At 41.5% G+C, this 22,434-nt stretch overlaps 1 protein-coding gene across 1 annotated transcript in view; it reads left to right on the plus strand.

The window, feature by feature from the left end:
• LOC132769056 (G protein-coupled receptor kinase 6) overlaps nt 1-18,879 on the plus strand; it is a 43,390-nt gene extending 24,511 nt beyond the window's left edge. The window contains exons 6-16 of the mRNA XM_060765658.2: nt 907-999; nt 1,470-1,533; nt 2,294-2,434; nt 5,953-6,143; nt 6,988-7,025; nt 7,165-7,254; nt 8,787-8,995; nt 10,869-11,006; nt 11,116-11,253; nt 11,496-11,630; nt 14,211-18,879. Of these exons, the coding sequence (XP_060621641.2) occupies nt 907-999; nt 1,470-1,533; nt 2,294-2,434; nt 5,953-6,143; nt 6,988-7,025; nt 7,165-7,254; nt 8,787-8,995; nt 10,869-11,006; nt 11,116-11,253; nt 11,496-11,630; nt 14,211-14,261 (1,288 nt within the window). The 3' untranslated portion in view covers nt 14,262-18,879. The remainder of the gene's footprint in view (nt 1-906; nt 1,000-1,469; nt 1,534-2,293; nt 2,435-5,952; nt 6,144-6,987; nt 7,026-7,164; nt 7,255-8,786; nt 8,996-10,868; nt 11,007-11,115; nt 11,254-11,495; nt 11,631-14,210) is intronic.
• The last annotated feature ends 3,555 nt before the right edge of the window (nt 18,880-22,434 follow it).

Raw genomic sequence — 22,434 nt, forward strand, 5'->3', positions numbered from 1 at the left:
AATTCCTTGCCACTGGTGGCATGGGTTATGCTTGAAGTTGTGGCCATATTAAAATGAAACTTTCTTCAGAACAGACTTCACCCCAGGCATCCCTCTTGAGCTTTTAATGTTTCTGCACCGACCAATCTAGTTTCCATTTCTGGTCTCAGTATTTGCTGCTGCAACTGTGGAAAAGGCTCCCACAAACATGACAAAGTTGGAAACCTAACTGGAAAATTCCCAGAAATATCCCAGCCTGGAGGACTGGTATCCATAAAAATAGCAGCCCGCCTTGCATGCATCCTCCTCCCTCCAAAAATAAGCAATGAGTGATTATATTAACTGAGAGCCCCTGGTTCGAGCTTGCTTATTTTGGCAGAAACTGATGCAGGCAATCACTTTTGTTCTTCTCTCCAGGCTGACCCTTACACTGCCTGTGCTTTGTATGATGTTTGCTGTCCTGACCTCATGATCCAAGAGATTGGTGTGTGCATTCAGCATTTTGTCTAGAGATATCTCAGGGCCTTTATGCTTTATTGTCCTTCCTAACTTTGATTAGCCCTCTGGTGGTGCAGCGGTTTAAACTGCTGAGCTGCTAAACTTGCCTATCGAAAGATCGCCAGTTCGAATCCGGAGAACGGGGTGAGCTCCCACGGTTAGGCCCAGCTTCTGCCAACCTAGCAGTTTGAAAACATCCGAATGTGAATAGATTAATAGGTACCACTCCACTGGGAAGGTAATGGCGCTAGATGCAGTCATGCTGGCCACATGACCTTGAAGGCATCTATGAACAACGCCAGCTCTTCGGCTTCGAAATGGAGATGAGCACCAGCCCCCACAGTCGGACATGACTAGACTTAATGTCACGGGAAACCTTTACCTTTACTTAATTTTGATTTCACTAATAATGTTTTCTTCTTTTCCTAGGCTCATCCATGACTACCTTAGTGTGGCACCTTTTGCTGACTACCTTGATAGCATTTATTTTAACCGTTTCATGCAATGGAAATATCTAGAAAGGTAACCCTTGTGTTTTGTGACGAGTTCATAGCAGCCCTATTTTATTCAGTCTAGCAGATTTACATATGACATAAAGAACAGATTGCATGCCATTAATACTTGTTCTCTCTTGAGTGTTGATCATGCAGAGAAAGGTGTTCTCTTGAGGACATGTTCACACTTTTGCTGTTACTAACCTTGAGGCCCACTAACCCCCTGTTTCATTACCTACTTAATAAAGAGGAGGCAAGTGGGGGAGGAAAAATGTCACAGTACTTATTGGGTTGTTTTTTTTTTTACTTTAGCATGAAATTTCATGGATAGAATCCTATTTATTTGGATGTAATACTGAGTGGTACATTTTCCATCAGGCATAGATATGAGGTATTGTTTTTATTTGCATACATTGTAGAGCAAATGCACAAGGAACTACTTATCTTTCTTAGTGGGTGAGTTTCAGTTCGCTCTACTCTCCTCCTTTCTGTTCTCAGGCAACACGTGACCAAGAACACATTTCGTCAGTACCGTGTACTGGGGAAAGGAGGTTTTGGAGAGGTATGTTACTGGAGCAATCCTGGGGAGGTATTTCCTTTTCATACATTCAAAAGCCTGTAGCATGGAATATATTTCTGTGCCAGAGAAAAATGATGAGAAAGTAATTTCTGCTCAGCTTAGAAATATATCTTTTAATCTACTGTATATACCCAAGTGTTAGTCAATTTTTCAAAATGAAAATGACCCCCAAAACCTGGAAACACATATTCACGGGTCAATGCTGGAAATGCTCTGCTCTCCCTGCCATTTTGGGCACTTGAAGTAGACACTTTTCATAAGGGCTTACTGTATAAGCCTCATGAGGTTGTCAGTCTTTCCCTGCAAGCCTCGCTAAACTTGGAGATACTACTGTAAACTACTTAAAATATAAACTGCTCCGTTCCAAGCGTCCAAAATGATGGGCATGCCACATTTGTTAGGCTCCCACACATTGCTACTGAGCAGAGTTTGGACAGAAAATGGAGGGGAGGAAGGAGGGACAACTATCTCTGTGTCAAAGGCAGGGTAATTGGATGGGAGCAGTTCTCGCCTCTGCCTCTTACCGCTGGCTTTGCACTGCTTTCCTAATAGAAGGCAGGTTGTTTTCCTTCCTTTTGCCCACCCCTCCCTTTTCAGGTCTCATTTTCCCCTCATTTATATCCCTTTCTCTGTATTTAATTTTATAGATTCAGATATAGTGGAATACCAGCAATATCAAAAGAGCTGATAAAACAGAGTTGTCAGTTGTGTAATACTTAATTTCCTTCCTGCTTCCCTCAAGGTGTGTGCTTGCCAGGTGCGAGCCACTGGGAAAATGTATGCCTGCAAGAAGCTTGAGAAGAAGCGGATTAAAAAACGGAAGGGGGAAGCCATGGCTTTGAATGAGAAGCAGATACTGGAGAAAGTGAACAGTAGGTTTGTAGTAAGTACATAGGAAATGCTTTACTTTTGCACCGGGGTTGGAACGGCTTGGCAGTGCCCTTGATCCTTGCCCCCCACAATGAAATGATCTTGTGGAGGCTACACTTAGTGGAAGGAGGAGGCTAGCTTGCTTTGGCGCCCCTCTGAAAATGGGCTTAAATAGGATCTTTAATCTGGAAGTCAGTTGGGGATGATATTAATCTACAGGAGTGTATGCAGTCTTATGGGTTGCATTACCTCTTGTTGAGTTTGTTAATATATAAACAAAGTAGTGCTGGAGATGCTTTTCTCTGGTTTCCTCTCATACTACACTGTAATACAGGCAAGATTGATAGATAAAGTCAAAGGAAAAGGAAAATATAAAGAACTGAACCATTCTCTCTTCATGATTGATCAATTAAAATAATATCTGAATGAAGGAAAGTACTGTTCCCAGAGGTTGGGGGTAGGAGGGGTGTATTGATAGACACAAGTGGGAGAATTGGCAAGATTAATAATATTAAGAAAATAACATTTGATATGTAGTGGTGACTGATTTTGACACTATTCTATCTGTATTTACAATAAAAAACATATTTTTTAAAAAGTAATACACCCTAAGTTACAAACATCCAACCTACAAACAACTTATAGTTGAGGCAATAGGAAGTGAGAGAAATTTACACTTAGGAGGGGAAATTCACTCCTGTAAGAGTTATCATGGGAAAAAAGGATGTCTCCACTGAAGCTTTATCACTGATCTTTGTTTCCACAAAAAGCCAAAATTTTCAAAATCTAATTATCACAGGGACAGAAAGTGAGGTGAAACTTTCTGAACAGGGGCATAGACAGCAAAACAAATACCACAGGGGTGTTAACCCTTCTTTATGCTATCCAAAGTATAATATATATATTTGGCTGGAGTTACACTTTAAAAATGTACTTATTCTGATGTACAGACAAATTCAACTTAAGAACAAACCTACAGAACTTGCCAGATTATTGACCAGGGCTCCACACAGGGAGAGAACCACTCCCATGTTGCATTAGCCCCATTAACTGCCAATTCACTTCCAGGCTAAATACAAAGCCTTGGCCATTACCTTTAAAGTCCTAAATGGTCCGGGCCCAGCCTATCTAGAAAACCTCATCCCCTTGTACAAGCCTCTTCAGTCAGTGGAGGAGGCCCTACTCTCAGTCCCACCCCCATCTCAAGCACAGCTGGTGGGAACAAGAGAGGGGACCTTCAAAATGGGCCCCTCTTTACTCTCCTTTAAGAAGCAACTTTGAGCATTCTTATGCTCTCAAGCATACAATGAAAAGGAGGAATAAAGTTCATAGCACTGATAAATGGGATGGAAACAGAACAGATTTGACATTCTAGTACAGTTGGTTTTTAATTGTTTTAATGATGATTATTTAATGATAATAGTTTATTTTAATCCACTGTGTAATGTATTATATTGTTTTTCTGTTTAAACTGTTACTTTCATTTATATAGGCATTGAATATTTGCCTCTTATCATACTGGAAGCTGCCCTGAGTCCCCTTAGGGAGATAGGGCATATTACAAATAAAGTATGATGATGATGATGATGATGATTATTTTATTCATAACTTGGGGGCTGCCGGTATATGAAACCTAGGATCGTACTGTCATGGTTGGTTATATGGGTCTTTTGCAATGTGGAAGAAATGTGGGTGGGTGTGTGGGAGGGCATCTATGAGTACCTATCCCCACGTGTTGTGATAGCACAACAGCCCCAGGGTCTGGCTGGATTTTTATGTTATTGTTAAAGAAAAAATGCAAATAGTAATTTCTCTAGTATGCTAAATGGTGTCCTTGTAAAAGCTGCAGCTTTTCTAGCATTTAAGGATTGGGAATTGTGGGCAAACTAGAGACCACTTTTCTGACTTTAGGCCCATCTGGAGGACCACTTGGACTGCTAAAAATGTTTTCCCAATCCAATAAAGAGAAGTTGCAGGAAATCCACCTTTGGTTTAAAGGATGGGAATATTTTCTTAAATTAAATAGTGCAGGGGAACTATAACCTATTTAAAAGTTGACACACAGACCGTTAAATCTTCTAACAGGGACAGTTTACCTTTTTGGCCACAAAAAGAGAACTCTAGCAGCAGTAATTACTACAACCACAGTATGAGAAGGAATAGAGGCCTCCGAGACCTCCACCAGGTTTCCGCCAGGCCACACCTTGCCCATCCCTGATGGAGGCGCCACTTTTCATTGAGACCTAAAAAGATTTGGGCTAAAAAGATTTCTGTTTAAGGGCAGCATAGTCTGTTTATAACAATGCATAATCTTTTACCTAAGTACATTAGGACAAAAGGAAATAACTGTTTGCGAGCCTTTTGTGCCAATCAGATATTTTATATTTAGTGCCCACATTGTTTTGAGATGGATGGTTGTACCCACTGGAAATGAGTAGTGTGATGGTTTTTGCAATTTTAAAACTTCCCAGAAGAGCTGGGTTAAACGTCCAGCCTTCTGTATCTCGTTTCTGTTTTTTAATTTTGCATTCCTTCTGATCAGACATCTTGATGTTCTGTCCTTCCCGATTCAATTTTGTGTCTAGAAAATCTGATTATAAAACAAGGCAGTTCCTAGTAATTGGGGATGCTCTGACAGTATGGACATGCTAGTGATTTCCGACTGCTATTTATTTATTTATTTATTTATTTCTCACCCCGAAGGGGACTGAGGGCGGATTATAGTGTACACATATATGGCAAACATTCAATGCCAATTTTGACATACAACATATACAGACATACACAGAGGCTATTTAACTTTTTCTGGCCGCCAGGAGAGCTGTCGCTTTCATCGTCCATCTGCGACACTGATGAAGTACTTCCGCATTCCCCGCATGCTTTTTTTTTTTTTTTTTTTAGCTAGAGTGCTTTGCTGGAGTCTTTTTTATGGCCTCATAAATTAGTTAATTTAGCCTCCCCACACTTGAAGGTGGTACCTAATTTTCCTACTTGACAGATGCAACTGTCTTTCGGGTTGCAAAGATCGACAACAGGCTACACAATTGGTTGGAAACCCACTCCAACCCGGGCTGGCTTCGAACTCATGGCCTTTTGGTCAGAGTGATCTTAATGCAGCTGACACTCAGCCATCTGTGCCACAATCCCGGTGCTACACATGGAGATGGTGCTGACACTATTCTGACAATACTGAAAACTGTGGGCGTTTTGCATTCCTGATCTGAGATTTAGATCATAACTCTCTTTCAATCGTGTTTTTACTTACACCTTTCCAGAATGCCCAGTCTCTTTCTGTTTAGCCGCTGTTTCCTCCAGTCCTTTCATCTCCCCTTTATCACATAACATTACTACGTGTGCCATTGAGCTTAACTCTCCTTATAGCTATTTGCTTGCACATCTTTTCTGTTTTGAGTATTTCTGGTGATTGTAAAGACTGGCGCAGTCATGCCATATGTTTGGTGGGGGGAATGCTATGCTGTGGGGGCTATTTTGATGCTTTTCTAGAGCCTGACCAGTCTGTCTGTATTACAGGTGAGCCTAGCTTATGCTTATGAAACTAAAGACGCCCTCTGCTTGGTCTTGACTCTCATGAATGGCGGGGATCTGAAGTTCCACATCTACCACATGGGGGAGGCAGGCTTTGAGGAGCCGCGAGCTGTTTTCTATGCTGCTGAAATCTGCTGTGGTTTGGAAGATCTCCACCATGAGAGGATAGTGTACAGGTGAGAACTGGACCTTCTCCTAGGCAAAGCTGCAACTCAGGTTGGCATTCTGAGCCAGCAATGATTGGGGTGACTCCTTGAATGTACTGTACTGTACTGTGAATGAATTGTTCCGAAACTGAAGAAGGTCTGGTACCCTTTGATTCTCAGGCTGGTGTGGAGAAAGGTCCAAGGGCTAAGGGAGTGATGCTTCCTGAACAATGGACCCTTTATTTAAAGTACAGTGAGCCCTTGGTTTCTGCTGAAATTTGGTTCCAAGGCCCCCCCATGGAGACCCAAATCCATCGATGCTCTTGTCTCGTTACACATTATGGTGTAGTTAAATTGTGTTTTCTTGTATAAAATGTGATTTTAATGTTATATTAAGATGTCTTAATTCTGTGTTTTAAATGTCTGTTTAAGTTCTATGTCTAAGATGATTTTAATGGTTTAATTTATAGTTATGTTATCGTTTTAATTATTGTGCTTTAGTTTTGTATATATGTTTGTACTGAATCTTGCCATTACTTGATGTACACCGCTTTGAGTCCCCCCCCCCCCCATGGGTGAGAAAAGCAGTATATAAGTGCAGCAAATAAATAATAAAACCAATGTTTGCTGTTTTGATTTTTTAAAAATATTTTCAAATTGAGTTCTTGAATTTATATATATAAATCCATGGATACAGGGACCAATTGTAGCTGAGATCTTTCTATAGAGAAGATCTGCATGGGAGAGCTCTGTATGCTGAAATGTAGGGTATTTTTTTGTCATTTGGGATTCTTGCTTTGTGGTTGTCTGATGTTCTTCGTGAGCATGAGCAACAGGAAAGGATTTATCTTATAAAATCTGTCTTCCCCTATAGGGATTTGAAACCAGAGAATATCTTGCTGGACGATCATGGTGAGTAAACATTTGCAGTGGATCCTATGGCTCCATCTAGCAGCGAGTTGATGCACTTTGGGTTCTATAGCAAGATTTATTCTGGGCTGAGGGGAATCTGTAAATTGAACACTGACTTGACTCACTCCCTTTTCACAAGGTCACATCCGCATTTCTGACCTGGGGCTTGCTGTATATGTTCCGGAGGGACAGACGATAAAAGGCCGGGTGGGAACCGTTGGCTACATGGGTAAGTATCCAAGAAGTACCTGGTGAGTCAACTGGAGTTGTGATGGAGACTGTAGGGCAGATCAGAACATGGGACAAAAGCATCCCCTTTCCAGCAGGGGCTGAGAAGGTTGGAGTGTATTGGGGAGAATGGATCATGACCTGTTAGGATCACTGGCCATCATGAACTGTTAGGATCACAACCTAATCAGGGTAACAGAGTTTATTTGGTAATGGATGATTGCTGGGCATGCAGATATTTTGTTTCTGTTTGATGCTTTCAGCAGACAATGATGCAAGCAGACTTCTTTTAAAGATCACATGTTTTGTTTACTGATAACTCCATGTATTTAAAGATACAGGCACATTTCTTGTCAAGGGTTAAAGACTTCAGTAACGTTTCAGAGAATTTGTGTTCTTGAACTTATAACTTTAGCGGTTTCTTCATAAACTATGTTGCTTTATACAGCTCTCTTTAATAAGAGTTTACTTTCAAATAAAACACAAGCCTCAACAGTTTCTAACTTCCTTACATGAGTTTTTGCACTCTGACAGACTTCATTCAAGTCTCAACATACTTCTCTAACAGTCATTCCTCAACGGACATTCCCTAACTGTCATCCTGCTTAAACCTGAACATTCTAAACTCTCACTGAGTCAGTCACGTGACCTGCAGCCCCTCCCACTGCTTTAGGTATATAGAGATAAGGAAACTGCAAATCAAATAAGACATATACTTCAGGTTATAAAACAACACATTACAAAACAGAAAAACATCTTATAGAGGAGACTTGAGAAGGTTGCTTCTCCCAACAGAGTGAGCATCTTTCTGGTGCCCAGTGAGAAATAATTCACGTGCTACTTCAAAAAAGCTGTTTGTATTGATGCAGGGATATGGAAGTTCCTTCCTGAAATATCAAAGTCAACCACTTTGTAATTACTTGTAATTGATAAGAACAAGTGGACCTCAGTATTGCTATTGAATCCTTATGGTGTATTCATTGCCCACCAGTATCATCCAGGTTTGAAAATATTCAGGTGATGCAGATAGCCTAGCATTTGTTAAAAAATCTACAAACATCCTTGCATTGCTTGGGTAGAAGGAGGAAACAATGGAATTTGAAATGGGCTAGAGCCCAGGATTACACAGTTGTGCAGAATGAGATGTGGTTAATCTTTGAATTACAGCTTGCGAAAGGTGGTGGGCATTCATTCCTGCTGCTTCTTCCCAAGGCAGCTACTATTTAAGCCATTTTCCATTTCTACCATCACAGGAAACATGAGACTGAATATAATCATAAATCTTACCCTGGGCTGCTGGGGTCATTGGTAATTGTGTTATATTGATTTATCTAGCTTAATAGCATCTGCACTTATGTCTAGTAGCTCTCCAGGGTTCCAGGCAATGGCCCTTCTCAATCCTGGAATTCGCATCTAAGCCTTTCTTGCATGCCAAGCTATCATTGAGCTACAAGCCTTTACTTAGTACCATTTTTTTTTGTATTTGAAAGCAATTCATAGGATTTTTTTTTCACACACTTCTTACTTTTGCAGCTCCTGAAGTGGTGAAGAATGAGCGCTACACATTCAGTCCTGACTGGTGGGCTTTAGGATGCCTGCTCTATGAGATGATTGAGGGCCAATCTCCGTTCCAGCAGCGCAGGAAAAAAATCAAACGCGAAGAAGTGGAACGGCTGGTGAAAGAAGTGCAAGAAGAGTACTCTGAGAAATTCTCACCTGCTTCACGTTCTCTCTGCTCCATGGTACTTGTGCCTTAAGCTACTTAGCTTCCTATTCCCATTGCAAAGGGATGCCAGGTCTCTTCAGAGTGTTTCTAGGTGTGTTGTTGGGACTAGTTTTGTGTACAGGGCCCTCTCTTAAGCTAGGCCCCTTCGGGGTGAGAAGGGCGGGGTAAAAGTAAACCAAATAAAATAAACAAATAAATAAATAGGCTCAGCCAGGAAATTGCACCTTTGCTATGTTAGCAACCTACTCAGTACAAGATTTATAAGCTTTCAGATCATCACTTTCCACATTGGGGGCTGACTCTAGGAAAGTATTTAAGGTTAGTGGGCAGCAAATATGATTTAACTCCAAGTTGCACCATCTATAATGTCTGCCTGGCATTGAGCAAATAAACAATTCAAGATCTACAATATCTCATCCTGTTTATTCATATCCTCTTATTAGTTTGTCTCAGAAAAAGCCAATTTAGAAGCTTTAATTTCTATCGGGGACACCTTGGTCTCATCTAGTTCACCAGTTAAGATACAGCAACAGAGTTGAGACAACAATTGATGAGATTTCAACATGAAATCTCATCACAGTCACACTCACATGTCTTGAATGCAGAAAGTCTCAGCTGCTGGGAAGATGGAGCAGGCTTCCTTTGTCTTTTTCTTCTCACCCACCATCAATTCTAGTCCCTTGAGTCCTTTTACACTTTAACTCCTTTTGCAAGTGTTTTGGGTAAGCAATGCCTTGTGTATAAGATATTTAGATATCCTGGGAATTCAGGTGGTTGTTGGGTATACTATCTATTGCATGTGCTATTCCATAAGCTGTCATCACTTGGTTGTTTCCTGGGATGTGTGTTGGGGAAAATCCTTATTTTATCCTTGAAATTACAAGGTTTTTCATTATTATTTATTATTTACAGTATTTACATTACGCCCTTCTCACCCCACAGGGGACTCAGGGCAGATCACAATGCACATATACATGGCAAACATTCAAAGCTATAGACACACAACATATATAGGCAGACACATAGAGGCTATTTAACTTTGCAGCTTCATGAGAGTATGCTTTTTGAATTCCGGCCACCAGGGGAGCTGTCGCCATCCACTTGTGACACCGATGGAGTACTTCCTCATTCTTTTGCACGCTGCTGGAGAGTTTTATGGCATTGTAAATTAGTTAAATTAGCCTCCCCACATATGCGGTACCTAAATTTCCTACTTGACAGATGCAACTGTCTTTCAGATTGCAAAGGTCGACAGCAAGCTAGACAAATGGTTGGGAGCTTACTCTGACCCGAGCTGGCTTCTAACTCATGACCTTTCAGTCAGTAGTGATTTTATTGCAGCTGACTCTCAACCAGTAGCGCCACAACCTAGTCCATCATCTGTATATTCTGTACAAAATATGATAACCTTAAAAAAACTCAGGATTGCAGATTGGGATACAGTTTTGAGATAAATATTAAAGTGTGTTCAGTTTTCCATAACCTTTATAATACTTGAAGATGACTGAGAAACATAGGTAAATATATGAATCTTGTTGTGAGCTGCCCCAAGTCCCCTTCAATGAGAAGGGCAGAATATTAAATAAATAAATAAATAAATCTCAGACAATTTAAAGTTGTTAGAAGTTGTGGGAGTTTGGAAGAAAAGTATATTCTTTCAGATTTCCGTCAAACAATTATTATGAATAGCTATAATAATTTAAATTCTGTAGGTGGGAATCAAGAAAAAAAACAAAACACAGAAAAATTTAAGTTCTCTGTCAATTCCTTGAAAACTAATAGTTTGAATCAAGTTTGTTTTGTCTCTCTGGCTACTGCAGTTTCTTCTTGTAGCCAAAGCCACAAAGCGGTAGAGATGCCTTCCTTTGACTTTCTGTGCTGTATTCCAGCTCCTGTGCAAAGATCCACTGGACCGGCTGGGATGCGGAGATGCTGGTGCCCAGGAAGTGAAAGAGCACCCTCTCTTCAAACACTTGAATTTCAAGCGGCTAGAAGCTGGGATGCTAGACCCACCGTTCAAACCCGATGTGAGTTCAGTGTACGTGAATGACACAGAGGAGCCTTGCAATCTCTGTTTCAAGTTTCAACAGTAGGAGAATTAGCCTTTTGTAATACTCTTTTCTGCATTCCTCTTAGCCCCAAGCTATTTATTGCAAAGATGTATTGGACATTGAGCAGTTCTCCACAGTCAAGGGAGTAGAGCTGGAGCCCACAGATCATGATTTCTACCATAAGTTTGCAACAGGAAGTGTCCCTATTCCTTGGCAAAATGAGGTAGGTGTTCTGCTGTGTGCCAGGGAGCATGATGATCCTGAAAGGGAATACATATTGAAAGGGCCACCCATTCTTCTCAGGGATGAGGGGGGCACAAACCTGCAAAACGAATCAGTGGAGGATTTTCATACTTCACTACCTTGGATCTAGTGGCAGTAGGACACCCTTTGAATGGGGGCCCTCAGAAAGCAATGCATTTTCTTCTTTTTCTAACCTCTGTATTTATTTTTCTTTTCTTCTAGATGATAGAAACAGAGTGTTTCAATGAGCTAAATGTCTTTGGTCCTGATGGCTCTGTGCCTCCTGATCTGGACTGGAAGGGACAGCAACCTACTGTGCCAAAAAAAGGTCTACTTCAACGTCTCTTCAGCCGACAGGTAAATTTTCTGATCACAAGAAAAGGAGATAGCCCATCCTGTTTTCTGAATAGTTTCCTTACAACGTTCACTTTGTTCTCTGTGCAATACACATCCTTCTATAGCTATGAGGCTGAGTCCCACATGCCAGTCCTCTGTCTAATGCAGTAGTCCTGGAACTCAAGTCCATTGACTAACAACCTCCATAAGTGCTCCAGACCTTATTCTATGCAATTTTCTCCAAAGATAATCAGGTATTTCTCAATTTTGAACACCCAATAGGTCTAGAATACCTGGAACTGTTTTGGTTGTTAATCTATCACTCCTACACTTCTTCACAAAATTTTATTATGTGACGTTTTATGTGTGTTTGCTGTTGTAAGTTTATGTTGTCATCATTTATATGTTTTATGTTTTGTTTATTTTATGTCTGGCATTTGGAGTGCTTCTGTGAGGTGCCCCGAGTCCCTTCGGGGAAATGGTGGCAGGATGTAAATAAAGATTATTTAACTATGGCAAAACTACAGTTAGGTGGATCTGTAATTGGTTACGCGAACGAACCCAAAGGGTGGAGTGCTGCAGAGTTCCGTCCTGGGCCCAGTTCTGTTCAACATCTTTATTAATGACTTAGAGGAAGACATGATCATGAAGTCTGCAGATGACACTAAATTGGGAGGAATAGCTAGTACTCCAGAAGACAGGAGCAGAATTCAAAACCATCTGAACAGATTAGAGAGATGGGCCAAAATTAAGGAAATGCAAGATACTCCACTTAGGCAGGAAAAAAATGAAATGTAAAGATACAGAATGGGGAACGCCTTCCTCAACAGCAGTATGTGTAAAAAAGATCTTGGAGTCCTCGTGGCCAGCAAGTTAAATATGAGCCAACAATGTCATGCAGTGGCTTAAAAAGCCAATGGGATTTTGGCCTGCATAAATAGGAGTATCGTGTTTAGATCCAGGGAAGTCATGCTACCTCTCTATTCTGCTTTGAAGAGGGATGTTGACAAGCTGGAATGTTTCCAGAGGAGGGTGACTAAAATGATCAAGGGTCTGAAGAACAAGCCCTATGAGGAGCAGCTTAAAAGATCTGGGTATGTTTCGCCTGCAGAAGAGAAGGCTGAGAGGAGACATGATGGCCATGTATAAATATGTGAGGGGCAGTCATAGGGAGGAGGGAGCAAGCTTGCTTTCTGCTGCCCTGGAGATTAGGACGTGGAACAATGGCTTCAAACTACAGGAAAGGAGATTCATAGGGTATTCTTAGGCAAGGAATACTCAGAAATGGTTTTGCCAGTTCCTTTCTGTGAAATATAGTCCACAGCACCTACACAAAGGAAAAGTGCATTATAGTCTCCCATTTCCCCAAAGATTTTGCCATAAATATGTTGGAAACCTCTTTGAGCCCCCCCCCCCCCCCCCCCGGGTGTGAGAAAAGCAGCTTCAAGTAAATGTGATGAAGGACCCAGTGAGATTCTTTCTCTCTAGTCATGTAAGTTGGCTGCAATAATAATGATGATGATGATGATGATGATGATGATGTTCGACTTGTGATTTTGTGATACGAAATCCAGCATATATATCTCGTTTCCTGTGACATAAAATAATAATAATAATAATAATAATAGTAATAATAGGTAGATAGATAGATAGATACATACATACATACATACATACAAAGAAAGAAAGAAAGAAAGGCAGAAAGAAAGAAAGAAAGAAAGAAAGAAAGAAAGAAAGAAAGAAAGGAAGAAAGAAAGATCTGCAAATACTCTGGTGATCACACTGGGGACAGTGTCTAAAGACCTTGGCCTGCACTCAAAACAATTGGTGCCGACAAAATTACCATCTGTCAGCTGCAAAAGGCCACCTTACTCAGATCTGCATGCATTATTGCTGATACATAACACAGTCCTAGACACTTGGAAAGTGTCCGATGTGTGATCAGATAAAAGCCAGCATAGTGATATTGTTTGCTGTGTACCTATTTTGTTGTATATCTAATAATAATTATAATTATAATTATAATAATAATAATTATTATTATTATTATTTGCTGTGTACTCATCTTGTTGTGTTTCAAATAACAATAACAATAACAATAATAATAATAATAAATATTATTATTATTATTATTTTATTTATACCCTGCCACCATCTCCCCGAAGGGACTTGGGGTGGCTCACAAAAGCACTCCAAATGCCAGACAAAAAATAAACATCACATAGTCCTAGACATTTGGAAAGTGTCCTACATGTGATCAAATACAAAAGCCAGCATATTGATCTTGTTTGCTGTGTACTAATCTTCTTATGTATCAAATAATAATAATACTTTATTTATACACTGCCCTATCTCCCCAAAGAGACACTGAGTTTTGGGAGCAGTTCCCTCTAGCCCAGCTAGCAGACTTTATCTTGTTGCTGGGCCGAAAAATTCCCTTCTGAGCAATCATGTCTTTTTGTAAGCCGATGGGAATGAAAATCCTGTGCCTTTTTGCCTGTTGGAATAACAACCGTACTTATGCAATGCTTGCTGTGTGCTCTCCCTTTTTCTGTTTCTTTCCTCCACCCTTCCTTATTCCCACCTCCCTTTGTTCTCTAGGACTGTTGTGGGAACTGCAGTGAAAGTGAAGAGGAACCCACTCGCCTATAGTTGCAGCCAATCTATTCTCTGCACAAGCCTGGCCAAGCCTGACTCGACCAAAGCAGTGTGGCATGGGCTCTAGCACGGTTTGTGTTTGGACGTATGCTGGCTCTCCCTGTGTGGGCTCATCATTTCCGGGCAGCAGAAGACTCACCCTGCAGAGGAGACTGCCCCAGGACTAGGAAACATAGGCACTTCTAAGTTCTTCAGTGCATTGCCGAGAGATCCTCCAGCCACACCACTTCTATATCTGAAAGACAAGAGCAGGACCGAGTGAAACATTCCAGGGCTGGCCCTGGCTCTAGCCCCGGCCTTTGGCCTCCCGTCTGCTCGCCTGCTGAAGTTTGTTTTATATATTTATATTGATATATCTTTGAATGTATGTATATAGCATATGTAAATTTTTAATTGTTGGGGAAGGGGAAGGGAGGATCCTTGTGCATTTCTGCAACATCCTTGCTTAACCCCAGTGAATACTGTGCACAAAGTAACTTCTAGGAAACTCGTAAGCAGCTCTTCTCCCCAAGCATTGAATTTGGCTCTCTGGGTGTTTTCAAGTTCTCTTCTTAGAACCATCTACTCTGGTGGTGGAAAGATGGCAGCTGAAGCACCAGAGTAGCCATCACTGATGTATCCTGTTCAGAGGGAACAGTTGGGATGCCTTGTACATGCATTGCTGCCATTCCCTCTGCTGCCCCCCCCCCCCCACTCCACTTACCTGGCTGACTTGCTGTGGTACCAAAATGTAATTCAAGAGTGGGGGCAACCTTTTAAGACTCCCTTTGGATTCCTAGATATGTTTGGTAAGTGACCATAGTTTTACCTGGGAAGGCAGGCTATCTGCTTTATGGTTTAGTAGGAATAGGGATATCTTAGCATGCTAGAATACAACATAGGAGATGCCATTCCATTACCGTTGATGGTAATTTACTGGTTCTATCTTTGAATTATTTTGTAGGACTGATATGGATTCACAAGGAAAATGGGGTGTAGAGTGTTTTCCTTCTGGAAACTTCTAGATCAGCATTTCTCAACCTGGGGGTCGGGACCCCTGGGGTGGTTGTGAGAGGGTGTCAGAGTGGTCGCCAAAGACCACCAGAAAACAGTATTTTCTGTTGGTCATGGGGGTTCTGTGTGGGAAGTTTGGCCCTATTCTATCATTGGTGGGGTTCAAAAAGCTCTTTGATTATAGGTGAACTATAAATCCCAGCAATTACAACTCCCAAATGTCAAGGTCTATTTCCGCCAAACTCCACCAGTGTTCACATTTGGGCATATTGAGTATTCATGCCAAGTCTGGTCCAGATCCATCATTGTTTGAGTGCACAGTGCTTTCTGGATATAGGTAAACTACAACTCCAAAACTCATGGTCATGCCCACATGGCCCTTGGTTATGGGAGTTCTCTGTGCCAAGACTGGTTCAATTCCATCATTGCTGAAGTTCAGAATGCCCTATGATTGTAGTTTAACTATAAATCCCAGCAACTGCAACTCCCAAATGACAAAATCACCCCCCCCCCCAAAAAAACCCCACCTGTATTCAAATTTGGGCATATTGGGCATTTGTGCCAAATGTGGTCTAGTGAATGAAAGTACATCCTGCCTATCAGATATTTACAATTACAATCCATAACAGTAGCAAAATTGCAGTTATGAAGTAGCAAAGAAAATAATGTTATGGTTGGGGGTGACTACAACATGAGGAACTGTATTAAGGGGTTAGGAAGGTTGAGACCCACTGCTCTATAGGAAAAAAAGTTGCCTTCTCTATATGACTAGGTTCCCTTCCTTCCCCTCCCCCCCCCAACCCAAAAGAAAGGGATTCTCCTGCCTGTCCTAGTAATAATTCTCAAAGGGATGATTAAAGGGATGCCAATTTTTGCTAATGGGGGTGCCTGTATGTATTACAGCTGGAAAGCATAACCTCTTAGATCAGAGTGCCAAACTACATGAGAAGACTGCAACTTCATTTTTATTGTAAAGCTGTGTGATGGTTTTCAGAACCTGAAACAGCAGCCTTAAGGACGTAGGGTTAATATTTTCCCTGTACAGAGTTTTCCCAATCTGAATTGCACCCAGAGGTGGTTTTAGCCCAATTCTAGGGATGGGAAGTACAAGCACTGTATATTCAAATGCAGGAAAGCAAACTGTAGCATATGCTTGGCCCGGTATCAAAGAGAATAGTAAAAGTGAAAACATGGGAGAAGCATTCAAAGACTGGGCCTCTTTGCCTCCGAAGAATCTTCCGCCGTCTTCCATGACTCAGGTCCTGAGCAGGGCTGCTCTCAAGAAGCTCTGCCAAGCAGGCCTGTGCCACTCCTGCTTGTTACTTGGACTTGAAGGTTTTCCAGCCTTGACCTTTCCCTTTTTCCATGTCTAGCATGTGTGTCTTCACTCTCTCTGCAGCTCTTTCCAAACACGTGCCATGGGGACTGTTTTGCTGCAGGGTGGTTGCCTTCATTTCCCAATTCACCTGTGGTACCTCACGCTAGTATTGCACTGTTGTTGTTCATGTATGGAACTGTTGGATTTTATTTGTTAGTTGTGAGTACTAAGTAGTCGTTGCCGTGGCGCAAAAGCAAATGCCTCACCAAGTGCTGACCTGCCTCATCCCAGTTCTGAGTCTGGAGCATTTGCCAGTCTGACTCTGGAAGGGAGCAGCCTCTCTTCATTACTTCAGTGGAGCAGATAGAGACTTCGTTGCAGCCTTTCACTTTTGACAGACTGTTGCTCTATTCCTCAATTACACGTCAATGTATCTTTCCTGCCTTGCATTGGAACTTCTATTTGAACACAATAAGCTATTTGAGGTGTCTTAAGTGTGTGTGTCTTTTGTTTTCCCCCTGTCATCTTTCTTGTTTCTGCTTCTTTTCACGGCATTCCTCCTTTAAATAATTCTTCATTAGCTCTGGCCAATCTAAGACTGAATCTTTAGTGGAGGATGCTATGTATGAATGTAAGTATCTCCACCCTAAGTAATATCCTAGAACCAATTCCTGCTTAGAAAGTAGTGTTTCAAAATGGGGAAAGTACTGCAACTGTGAATAGAGCATAGGAAAATTTAATTGGCTTCTTACGAGGGGAAGCAGTTCTGTTTTGTCTGGCATAGTGCCCCATCTTTACTCCTGTATGCCATTTACACTTGGTATGTGTCAGTGTCCTCAAGTCCATTTTATACAATTTTTAAAATGTGCTATTTATGTCCATGGTTTGTTAAATGTGTGTATTACAAAAATGTCAGTGAAAGGGACTGTTTCTATTTTTTTCATGTCAGGAGCGACTTGAGAAACTGCAAGTCGTGTCTGGTGTGAGTGAGAGAATTGGCCGTCTGCAAGGACATTGCCCAGGGGAAACCTGGATGTTTGATGTTTTACCATCCTTGTGGGAGGCTTCTCTCATGTCCCCACATGGGGAACTGGAGCTGACAGAGGGAGCTCAACCTGCTCTCCCCAAATTCAAAACACTGACCTGTTGGTTAGCAGTCCTGCCAGCACAAGAGTTTAACTCACTGCGCCACGGGATGCTCCAGAATTTAGCTTAATAAAGCCAGTCAAGTGTTGCTAGAAAGAATTGACACTTTCCCATCAGGTTTTGGATTATGGAATATTCCCTCCCAATAGTGTATGTGTATGCAATTAACAAAGATAATTTAAATATACATATCAAGAGAAAAGGCTTCTTCCTTTAGTTGCCAATGATGAAAGTGAAAGATAATTTTCATCTTTGCCAACTCAAGAAGGCGGAAATTGCAACGCTTTACTCTTGATAAGTATATTGATGTTATCTTGGTTAATCTCCGTATAGATCTCCACTGGTTAAACTGCATCATTGCCTCATTCAGATCTGTAAGGAGTGGTCTGAGCTGATGTAGAGCATTTTCCTGTTTATCTTTGTAAGTATATCCGCTCTCCTCTATCTGGTAAGGGCTCTCTGGTGTCTTAAACAAAGAGGTCTTTCCAATTATCTGCTACTACATGTTTTTAACTAGAGGTGTCAGGGTTTAAGCCTGGGATCTTCTGCAGATTTTCTGTAAAAGAGCTGCCACCATTTTCAGGTTGGCAGTCTCCCCAACTAGGAAATGACATTTTCTGTTAAATGACAGTTTCTTGATTTGGTACAATTAGAGTTCTGGTTTAAATACTTGATAGGTGTGTGATCCTCTCCTTTCGACCTATCTATAGTTTCTGTGGCTGAATTATTATGCTTCTAAGGTTAGGAGCTGCTGAATCTGGCCTGTGTTCAGGTTTTACTTTCAATTGCCAAAGCCTTCTCCTCCCACCCCACTGCCCCTTGTCTTTTTATCTGGTCTGTCCCTGTGTTTTTCTTTCCCTCACTGCTATTTAAGGGCATTTTCCCCCATACATAGGCCTTCTGGAGAGCTTTGTAATTTTCTACCTTCTAGGTTCTAAGTTGTGTGCATTTGTGCCTGCTTCGCAGCAGTGAACAGATATATAATCTCAGATGAGATCAATGGTGCAAATATATACTTGGAAGAGTTGCAAATTGGAACACGCTATTATCTACTTTCATTGTCCGGGCCAAAAAAAAATGTTTCATAAAATCTTTCTCTCCCCTGCTTACTCTCAAGTGGAACTCCAGGAATAAAAATACCTCCTTCAGAAATGATTGCTGTGTGCCCTATTCATAAGTATAGTAACAATCACAAACATGCTTTGAAAGTATAATTCTAGCATCTCTTAGAAATACAAGGTTTGTGGATCAGATATTTCTTGTTGGAGAGGAGCATCAACTTTAGTTATGTTGGGCTGAGATGCAACTGCATTATGTTGAGGAATACAGTGTAATGTGTGTGTGAAATGCCTGAAAGGTGAGATGTCCAATTTGCTGTTTGAACATGTTTTTAGAAATACAAGTTAAACGTTTAGCCTTGCTGAAATCCATGAAGCACAGACAAACTGCTTTACAATGATGACATTTTAGTAGTTTTTGTAAAACGCTAATGTCACAACCTCACATATCCCCATGGTTCATATGGCATGGCCTCTGCCTTTCTCCCCATGCTTGACATCATATTCCCCTCCTACCATTGACCTTTCTCCTAATGATGGGACCCAAGATGGCTAACAACATATTTAAAACAATACAGATTAGAAGATATATAAATACTTGCATAGAAGTAATAATAATAATAATAATAACAACAATAATAATAATAATAATAATACTTTATTTGTATTCCACGCTATCTCCTTGAGGGGACTCAGGGCAGATCCCTTCTATCCAGACACAGGCAAACATTCAGTGCCTTTAAACAATGAAATACAAATGCAAAGGCTTCCCCTTTCATCTCCAGCTTGGGGAGGTGCTCATCTCCATTTCCAAACCAAAGAGCCTGCATTGTCCATAGACACCGCTTAGGTCATGTGGCTGGCATGACTGCATGGAGTACCATTTACCTTCATGACGTAGCGGTACCTATTGATCTCACATTTGCATGTTTTCGAACTGCTAGGTTGGCAGGAGGGGGCTAACAGCGGGAGCGCACCCTGTCCTGCAGATTTAAACTGCCAACCTTCCGGTCAGCAAGTTCAGGAGCTCAACGGTTTAACCTGTTGTGCCACCTCGGCCCCTAAATAACTTTTTAACGTTATTTAAAAAGAAATTGGGCTATTTATAAATTTAAAACATTAAAACTTTAATGTTTATTGAAAGAATACTAACCATAACAAATCACATAATTGACATCTGTCCTTACGCTTTGCTACTCTGCTGCTGAGTACGCATGCCCAGTGGATGTGGCTCTTAATGAGATGCCACATTATCACAGGATGTCTACGCCCTACACCACTGAAGAAATACTGCATAACCGGCATTGCACTACCTGGCAGCTGCCTGGAAATAGCAGCCAATAATGAAAGGACCAAGGCAATGACATCTCCGGCCCATCCCCTGTTCGGATATCATCCAGCACACCAATGACTTAAATGAAGAAATAGTTTTCTAAAATCCACAGGCTGAGATACTTGCAGGAACACCTCAGCAAGTGAGAGTCCAAAAGTGGCAGGCTAAACCCCAGAACCTCAAGCCATGTCTGATACAGAATGAGAGACTCATGGATACACAGAAGACTGGGCAACTTGGAAGATGCTGAACAAACTGGGCTCTGGCACCACAAAATGCAGAGCCAACCTTAAGAAATGGGGCCACAAAGTGGGGCTCACGACATGTGAGTATGGAGAAGGGAAAACCATGGACCACTTTTTACAATGCAGTCTGAGCCCTGCCACATGTACAATCGAGGACTTTCTGCAACACCAGAGGCACTCCAAGTGGCCAGCTACTGCTCAAAGGACATTGAGTATAATTCCAAGTTTTTAAACTGTTTTTTTTTTAAAGAATATACATTTCAACTGTAACCTCAGTTTGCTTCTGATACGATAAATAATTGCCTTATTGAAAGCCTATTCCATATAGGGTTTTTTAAGATACCTGCTTTCATGAGAAGGTTTTCAGTTACCGATGGAAGGATATCAAGAAGGGAGCCATCCTTACCTTCAGTTAGTTCAGGAGCAGCCATTGATGCAGCCCTCTCTATTGTGACCACCAAACAAGCCGGATACGTGGCAGGAAACTGAGAAGGGCCTCTCCAGATCTTAGCACATTCCATTGCCCAAGGGTTGAGGAAGGAGAGAGCATAATGCAAGTTGAATAAATGCAGTTCTTTTCCACCAGCCTCATTCATTGGGTCCTCCTTGGCTCTCTGGACCCTGAGTTGATGTACCAGCTGAACCTCTGCCTCCTTCTTGTTGACAAAGATGCAGGAAAGCAAAGAGGTAAAGAAGAAAAAAGTCATGGGATAATTCAATACTGTCGTGGCAACTTGAGATGATCTCCGTTGGTGAATAGCCTCCCCTTCTTTTTATAAAAATGCATAGGATGACAAAATGTGCAGTGTTTGGAAAACTCAAAAAGTGCCTTATAGATTATTACTGTGTACTAAAAGGACTGGGTTTGATCTGTTTTTCTTTTCAGTAAGCACATCTCAACACATGAAGTGTTGAGGTGAAGTAGTATGGAGAGGAGAAGAAATCGCTAACAACATAATTATGTTTTGAAACTGTAGCATTTAACCCATGCTTCTTAAACAGTTGATAAGAGAAGCATACCATTATTGCATAGTAAAATGTTTTAAAACATACACTGATGTGAAATACAAGTAACATACAATCAACTAGGTTGCTGTTTATTGGCACAGGGCAAAAATGTTGAATCAAGTTTGAATATTAAGCAATGCTTGGATCGGTGTGCCTAAAATGCACTGTAGCTTCTGCAAGAACATATATGTAGCACAAACCTTCCAGGTTGCTACAAGATCTCCCTGAATAAGCACGTCACTTGGCTCTGCATATGGAGATGACACCATTCCAGATTCTTGCCCCAATATTGTGATACTGTAAATTCATGTTTTACATAGACCATTTTCCAGTCCTATGGGTTTTACTTTGTCTTGAACTTGTCGACCAGAGGTGTGCCTCTGCTAGACCATCTAGACCAAGCATGAGCATACTTCAGCCCTCCCTTCAGGTGTTTTGGACTTCAACTCCCAGAAACCCCAGCCATCTTGCCAGCTGTTAGGAATTGTGGGAGTTGAAGTCCAAAACACCTGGAGGGTTGACATTTTCCCATGCCTGATCTACACTATATACCTGATATCATTTAAAATGTTCTTTAGGCTAAAAAGTCTTCTACCCAGATGCATCCAGCCAAAGCTGCTGTGGTGCAACATTGGCACCAACACAGTCAAGCTGAGTTCTGCTGATGCCAGAATAGAGTGCTCACTATGGCCAGGAGCTTGGACAGAGGTCCATGGCTGGCTGGGTACAGCAGCAGCACTGCTACTGTCATGATCCATCCCCTTTCTCTGCACTGATAGCGCCAGTGTTCTGTCTGGACAGTGGATTTATCCGATTTGGCTGTGATCCCGCTGTCCAGACTGTCCCAAAGCCACAGGATCAGTTTCTACCAAGCTCTGGAGTATCCCCTGACTTTGCCCAAAGTAAGGCAAAGTCAATTTAGTCCTTAAACCCCCCTGCAGTGCTCACCAGCACTTGGCAAATGTCATGGGGACAACTAGCAATGCATTACAGGTGAGTAGGTTTTCTTCCCTTTGAAAAAGCAGTATGAAAATATGTCTTGTAAGATACCAGGTGCATGTACACT

This window comes from Anolis sagrei, chromosome 2 (genome assembly GCF_037176765.1).
Source record: "Anolis sagrei isolate rAnoSag1 chromosome 2, rAnoSag1.mat, whole genome shotgun sequence".
NCBI classification, from domain to species: Eukaryota; Metazoa; Chordata; class Lepidosauria; order Squamata; family Dactyloidae; genus Anolis; species Anolis sagrei.